This window comes from Hibiscus syriacus, unplaced genomic scaffold, assembly GCF_006381635.1.
Source record: "Hibiscus syriacus cultivar Baekdansim isolate YM2019G1 unplaced genomic scaffold, ASM638163v2 tig00112231_pilon, whole genome shotgun sequence".
NCBI classification, from domain to species: domain Eukaryota; kingdom Viridiplantae; phylum Streptophyta; class Magnoliopsida; order Malvales; family Malvaceae; genus Hibiscus; species Hibiscus syriacus.
Genome location: NW_024063276.1, coordinates 3178334 through 3185366, shown reverse-complemented (window position 1 = coordinate 3185366; position 7033 = coordinate 3178334). Strand labels below are relative to the sequence as shown.

General features: G+C 35.1%; 1 protein-coding gene across 1 annotated transcript; it reads left to right on the top strand.

Annotated features, from left to right (window-relative positions):
- The first annotated feature begins 209 nt into the window (after positions 1-209).
- On the top strand, positions 210-4162 carry LOC120176229 (mitogen-activated protein kinase 20-like). The gene is made up of 8 exons (XM_039182686.1): positions 210-227; positions 1295-1703; positions 2185-2312; positions 2424-2483; positions 3348-3497; positions 3583-3738; positions 3874-4105; positions 4155-4162. Exons 2-8 carry the CDS (start codon positions 1307-1309, stop codon positions 4160-4162), a joined length of 1131 nt encoding a protein of 376 aa, XP_039038617.1. The 5' UTR covers positions 210-227; positions 1295-1306.
- Positions 4163-7033: the final 2871 nt, after the last annotated feature.

The window sequence follows — 7033 nt, the reverse complement described above, 5'->3', positions numbered from 1 at the left end:
TTATTGTGTTGGAGGAATCGATGGGATTATGGACTTGTGATTCGGAGTCGGGGGAGATGGGGCAAATGTGGTTGATTTCTTAGATTTCTTCTGTTTCTTCATTCAACCGCTTCATTTGTTTGTTCATTGGTTTTTTTTTGTGTTTCACTATCTGTATCTTCGTGATCTTCCTTAGGATTCAATTTCGATTATTTTTTCACAAAATATAGCAAGATCACCAGAAGAAGGTGAATTTTCATTTCTTTTTCACCTTTTCTTTTGTGTTTTGGGAGTTATTTATCTTATTATTAAAAACAATTGTGATTATTGACAAATTGTTGTGCCCAATTTGAGCTTTTATGTTGGGTAGTTATGTGAGACATGAAAATATGGGATTGTTGTGCTTTGGAGTGTTTTGTGCTGTGTTGGATGTGGGAGATATTCTTGTCACCGAAAGCAATGATTTTATCTTGAGATATTTTACTCTTTCGTTTAATAAAGTTAGTGAAATGCGTTTCGAATACAGGGAGGGAGAGATAAAATAGCATGAATTTAATGCATATTTTGATTTGGAATAAGTGAGTTCCATTCATTTTCTGAAATGCTATGAAATAATGGCTTTATACACCTCTTTGATCCAATTTAAGTCCATTCTTCTTTAGTTTTCTGAAATATATTATATATTTTTAGTTTTCCTGCATCTTCCCTCTTCTACCAGTCTCTGATTAACTGGATGCTGCCGCTATATATGTAGAAAGTAGGGAATTGGATTTCTTTATTGTTAATTTAGTACAATAAGATTGTCTTCTTTTACAACCTTTTGCAATGCTGCCAGTCTGAAACTTGATTATATACACATAAAGACTTGTGTTTAAAGTTTTAATTTGTCTTTTTTTTTTTAATATTGGTTTCCTCTGTTGAAAGTAATTGTTTAATGCTTAGATGATGAGTTTAATGTCTATATGACCATATTGTGATTGAAAAGAAGGAAATTGTAGGTTACCTAGTATTTCGTTTTATTTCAGGTAGTTATAGTCACGTACTAATGAATTGAAGGTAGATTACTTCACTAATGACATTGTTGTATTATTTGTTTTTCTTGTTTTTGTTCTTTCTGTCCAATATTTGTATGTTGATCTTTGTTTTGAGTTAAATGGAGTGCTTTTGATGGTGCTTAATTTGAATAATTCAGATACGCATGATGTTACCTGTGTCAAGTATGAGGTCGAGTCATATTAAGCTATGTGCCTTGTATTTTTTTGAAAAAAAAAATTATGCTTGGCAATCTTGTCTTATATGTACTTCGGTGCCACAGAGTTCAACCGAGATGGACTTTTTCTCTGAATACGGGGATGCCAACAGATTTAAGATTCAAGAAGTTGTAGGAAAAGGCAGTTATGGTGTTGTGTGCTCTGCAATTGACACCCAGACTGGTGAAAAAGTTGTGATAAAGAAAATACATGATATTTTTGAGCATCTTTCTGATGCTGCTCGAATTCTTCGCGAGATAAAGCTGCTCCGACTTCTACGGCATCCAGATATTGTTGAGATTAAACACATCATGCTGCCTCCATCGCGTAGAGACTTCAAAGATATTTATGTTGTTTTTGAGCTTGTGGAGTCAGATCTTCATCAAGTTATTAAAGCTAATGATGACTTGACTAGAGAACACTACCAATTTTTTCTTTATCAGCTACTTCGTGCATTGAAATATATTCACACTGGTAATTGTCAGTCTATATTGGCTCCATTGCATTTTACTGAGACTTTAACTTGGTTTATAGCTATATATGTGTTGATCAATTGTGGTAATTATGCATAAAGTTGTCCGAAATAAGCTCTTTGATGTTCGACCCTTTAATGCTAACCACAGTTTGGTTTTAGTTTTTATCAAACTCCATCAATTATGCGATGATATTTGGTAAATGTTTTGCTGGAAAATATTTTCATCAAGTCCATTTATTTTTATGTTTCCAAAGGCTGTTTCCAATTTTCATCAAACCTTTTATCCTTAAGTTATATTCATATTTGGTTACAACTGCGTCTTGTAGCATGCATTAATGTTTCTTGGTGCTATTTTCCTGTTTCATTTTGATTTCTGTTTTTCCTTTTTCTTACAACGCCATTGATGCCTTGTGTTGTGGACACGATAGATTATATTTTTAGAGTGCTGAATGTATCTGATATTTGATCTTTTGGTTGCAGCAAATGTCTACCATAGAGACCTAAAACCAAAGAATATTTTGGCAAATGCAAACTGCAAACTTAAGATATGTGATTTTGGTTTAGCTAGAGTTGAATTTCATGATACACCTATGACGATATTCTGGACGGTATGCCAATTAAAACAACTATTCTTTGATGTTTTCATATTCTATTTGTTTTCTCCATCTGTCACATAGAAAGAGCTGATTTTGCTGGACCTTTTTGTTGGACATTTTTAGGATTATGTTGCTACCAGATGGTATAGAGCTCCAGAGCTCTGTGGATCCTTTTTCTCCAAGGTAAAGGGGTCCTCATACAGAGCCATTAAAGTTTGGAATTCTGCAAACTTAAAATCATGTGATTTATTTATTCCCTTTATGAGCTTATATTGGTTGAAGCTAGATCTATGCTTCATTTTTTACTATAAAGTTTATTCCATTCTACGGTGCATGCAATGTTCATTTTAGATATTCAGTTTCTTATGTACTTCTAGTTTCTTTAACTTGGATCAAAAGGTGACTTTAAAGTGTGGCTATTTTAACAGATGTGCACGTCGAGTGTTTTTCTCTAAAATGCATATGGATGGATTATTAGGCTGATATGATTTTCATAGCATGCAATACTGTAGCAATTTATTTCATGAAGTGGTTGCTTTTTGTCTGGTTAGACATGCATATCCAAAATGAAATAATGAATGTTTCAAAGTATCTATCTTTGTCTAATATGAATTTTCCAAATCTTTATTCAACTCAAATTATTTTTGCTAGTAGTTATGTGATTATCAGTTTCATACTGTTCAAAATTTAATGAATAATTAAAGGTTGTTCGAAATGGTGATGTTGTGTACTTTATCCGTATGAATTTTCATCAAACTCAAATTTGGTTTTGGAAAAAATATTTAATGTAGCAAGCAAGTTATAGTATCCTTCATCCTGTATACCCTATTAGCAACATACAAGATCAAGTATTTCCCAATGTATATCTGTTCTTTTTCATTTTTATAATACACGCTCTTTTTACTTTGAATGATTGCTGCATGATGAGTTTTCTTTTAATTTACAAGTTCTTTATTAATGTTCATATTACCCGGAATGGACGCTTTATGGTCTTTCTGTTAATTTCTAATTTCTGATTGTTGTTCTTGTTACCTCAAATTAATGCAGTATACACCTGCAATTGATATCTGGAGCATAGGGTGCATCTTTGCAGAAGTATTAACTGGGAAGCCACTTTTTCCTGGGAAAAATGTTGTTCACCAGTTGGATTTGATGACTGATTTGCTTGGTACACCTTCATTAGATACCATCTCTCGAGTACGCACATCTAGACTTCTGAGCTGTTTTTTGATCATAAAGATGTGAGACCTGTTAACTTCCTTCTTTTTCTTATTGTTCACAGGTTCGGAATGAGAAGGCAAGGCGATACTTGACTAGCATGAGAAAAAAACAACCAATCCCATTTGAACAAAAATTTCCAAATGCAGATCCTTTGGGTTTACGTCTATTGCAAAGGTTGCTTGCTTTTGATCCAAAAGACTGGCCCACATCTAAAGAGGTTTGTTGTTATCATATAGTATTGGTTTCTCTCTGACAATCTGTTGCTGCAAATTTTCTTTTAGTTTCTACATCTATGACATCAATTGTTTTTTGGATTTATAATTATAGCATCTTTTGATTTGGTATGTTTCAGGCTATTGTTGATCCCTACTTTAAGGGGATGGCAAAAGTTGAGAGGGAGCCTTATTGTCAGCCAATTACAAAGATGGAGTTTGAATTCGAGAGGCGAAGGGTCTTAAAAGATGATATACAAGAACTAATTTTCCGCGAAATACTGGAATACCATCCTCAGCTGCTGAAAGACTATATGAATGGACCTGAGAGAACAAACTTTCTCTATCCGAGGTTTTTTTTTATAAGATTTGAAAGCCACATTAAAAACCTCCTTCTTGATTAATGGAGCTTTTATGGAAGCTCCTTAATCAGCGGAAGGAGTAAAAGAGTGTCTTAGAAGCTTCATTAAAAAAAAAGAAACAATCGATAAAACAAATAACCCTTACAAATAGCAAGAAGCCCCTTCCGAACAAACCAGAAACCCAAACAAATCGTGCTAATAACATAAAATTCAGCCTATACCAGCCTTTGCTAAGGCATCAGCATCCATATTAGCTGTCCTTGTAACCCATCTAACAACCCCCAAATATTCTAATTTTAACAACTATATCTCTAACAATAGAAGCATACGCAACTGGGCAAGAATCAACATTGTTAATCCAGTCTACTGCTACCCTGCTATCACTCTCAACAATCAGTTGATCTTTAACCATCCCTTGGATAGAAGCAAAGTAAGAAAACCCCCTTTGAATAGCTTTAAGTTCCATCAATGTTGGAGGTCCCGAACTCGCAGAGTCCTGAAAAGATCCTATTATTGCACCTGAATGATCCCTTAAAATACCTTCAAGACCACTTTTCTTCCAATCACAGCTAGTGGCAGCATCCACATTCAGTTTTATGAAGCCCATAGGAGGAGGTAACCAAGGGATAATAGAAGACTTTAGGAAATTGTAAGACGAATAAGAATCCCCTATTGAAGGGTCAGAAATTAAGAAATCCTTAGGAATAGAAATATCCTTATGCTTGGCTAGGAACCAAGTAGTAAGCCTAACTCTTGCTAAGAAGAATAGTTATGTCTGATCAAGCTTCCCCCTTCAAAAATAATAAAATTTCTGATTTTCCAAATGGTCCAAATAACTGCCCCAGGAATGAATGTCTATATAGCCGAATTTGATTTCAACTCGTCCCAAGCTAGGAGAAAAGTTTTAGCATCCTCATGAAAAACAGAACTGAACCTCCAAAATTTTAAAAATTTGTTCCAAAGGGACCACACTACCGAACAAGTAAAGAATAAGTGCGAGGAAGACTCTTCAACCTTTTTACAAAGAAGACATAAATCATCTTCAATGCCTTGAATTCCTCTTTTAACCAATTTTGTTTTAACAGCAAGTTTTTGAAGCACAATTTGCCACATTAATGTTTCAACTCTTGGGGGTACCAATCCACTCCAAACAATATTCTTCCAGAACCGAACCTCTTCTGAACCTGATACACATCTCTTAACACAAGAACTGACTGTAAAAACACCATCCCCATTGCCTTTCCAAATCAAACTATCACTAAAATCCATAGACAGAGAAACAGAAGAAATCATACTCATCAAATTACACCATTGTTCTAGCTCCCAATCATTTAAATTCCTTCTTGTTTTCACATCCCAAATCCAGCCCGATGGATGAAAATCCCCAAACTCACAAAACTTGCCTGATTTATTAGAAGCAATCAGAAACAGTCTTGGAAAAAGAACCTATAACGGATAATCTGCAGCCCAATATCTTGCCAAAAATGGATATGCTTACCATCACCAACATGAAAACTACAAAGACTACGAAACTTATAACAAAAGGAGTCTTGCTTGAAATAGTTATTAACCACTGTTCTCCATTGCCAAGAAGTAGTAGGTGAAATCTTGCTATCAAACAATAACCTTGATTGATCAATGTTATATTTACTACAAATAAATTTCCTCCAAACAGAACTTCTCTCATTTGCAAACCTCCAAGACCATTTCCCCAGCAGTGCTCTGTTCATAGAATTGAGGTTCCGGACTCCCAAACCTCCCTCATTCTTCGATTTACACACTTCAGCCCAATTAACCCAGTGTATTTTCTTAATTCCATTGCCCCTTCCCCATAAAAAATGACATAATTGAATTTAGATACTTAAGAATTGAAGCTGGAATTTTAAACATTTACAAGAAGTATGTAGGCAGTGAACACAACCGATTTGATCAATACCAATCTGCCAGCTAAAGAAAGTAGCTGCCTTCCAACCTGCTAGTTTTGTGTGAAAATTATGCACGATTGGTTCCCAAATAGTTGATGAATTCTTTATTTTTTTTTGATAGAAAGTAGGCATCATTAAAACCTTCTTCAAGCCCTGCCATGTTATGAAGGTAACATGACGGAACAAAGGAGGAAAAGAGTGCCAAGAAACTTTTATTCACAAGAGCCAAATTACAAAGACTGAACAAACTCCTAAACTTTCAACTGAAGAACATAAGACTTAAAACAAACCACCTAACAAACAGGAAAATACAATTCATGCTAATCAACACGATCATATAACCCAAAAATCACCCTATCCCATCTTTAGCTAGTTTGTCAGCTTCCTAGTTTGCCGCCCTCAAAATATGCCTAAATATAATATCTTTTCCAGTCAAACTGATGAATTCTTAGTAGCACCTAGGGGAAGGCCTAGATAGTTAGAGGGGAAACTTCTAACTGCACAACCAATGGAGTCAGCCCAACTTTGAACCTGCTCTTGAGAAATATTAATTCCGAATAATCTGCTCTTCTTGAGGTTTAGTTGCAGCTTGACATAACCTCAAACACTCTAAGCACCCTCTTCACATTCATAATCTGAGTCTGCGAAGCTCCACAAAAAATGATTAAGTCATCCGCAAATTGCAAGTGTGTAATATTAAAAGACCCTTCCTCCTTTCCAATAGTCATACCAGAAAATAATCCCTCAGAAATAGCCCTTAGGATTAATAAATTCAGCAATTCCCCTACTAGATTAAATAATAAGGGTGAGAGTGAACAACCCTGTCGAAGGCCCTTGGCCATTGGAAACTCCTCCGATGGAATCCCATTGACTAACACCGAAATCGAAGCTGTAGTAACGCATCTCTTGATCCAAGTAGAGTCGAAACCCATTTTTTCCATCACCTTGAACATAATAGGCCAGTCAACAGTATCATAAGCCTTCTTGAAATCAACCTTAAATACACAACCTTT

Coding starts and splice junctions, on each gene's coding strand:
- LOC120176229 (XM_039182686.1), top strand. CDS start 1,307: ATGGACTTTTTCTCTGAATACGGGGATGCCAACAGATTTAAGATTCAA. Junction 1,704..2,184: donor ATTGAAATATATTCACACTG/GTAATTGTCAGT, acceptor TTTTGGTTGCAG/CAAATGTCTACCATAGAGAC. Junction 2,484..3,347: donor GTGGATCCTTTTTCTCCAAG/GTAAAGGGGTCC, acceptor AAATTAATGCAG/TATACACCTGCAATTGATAT.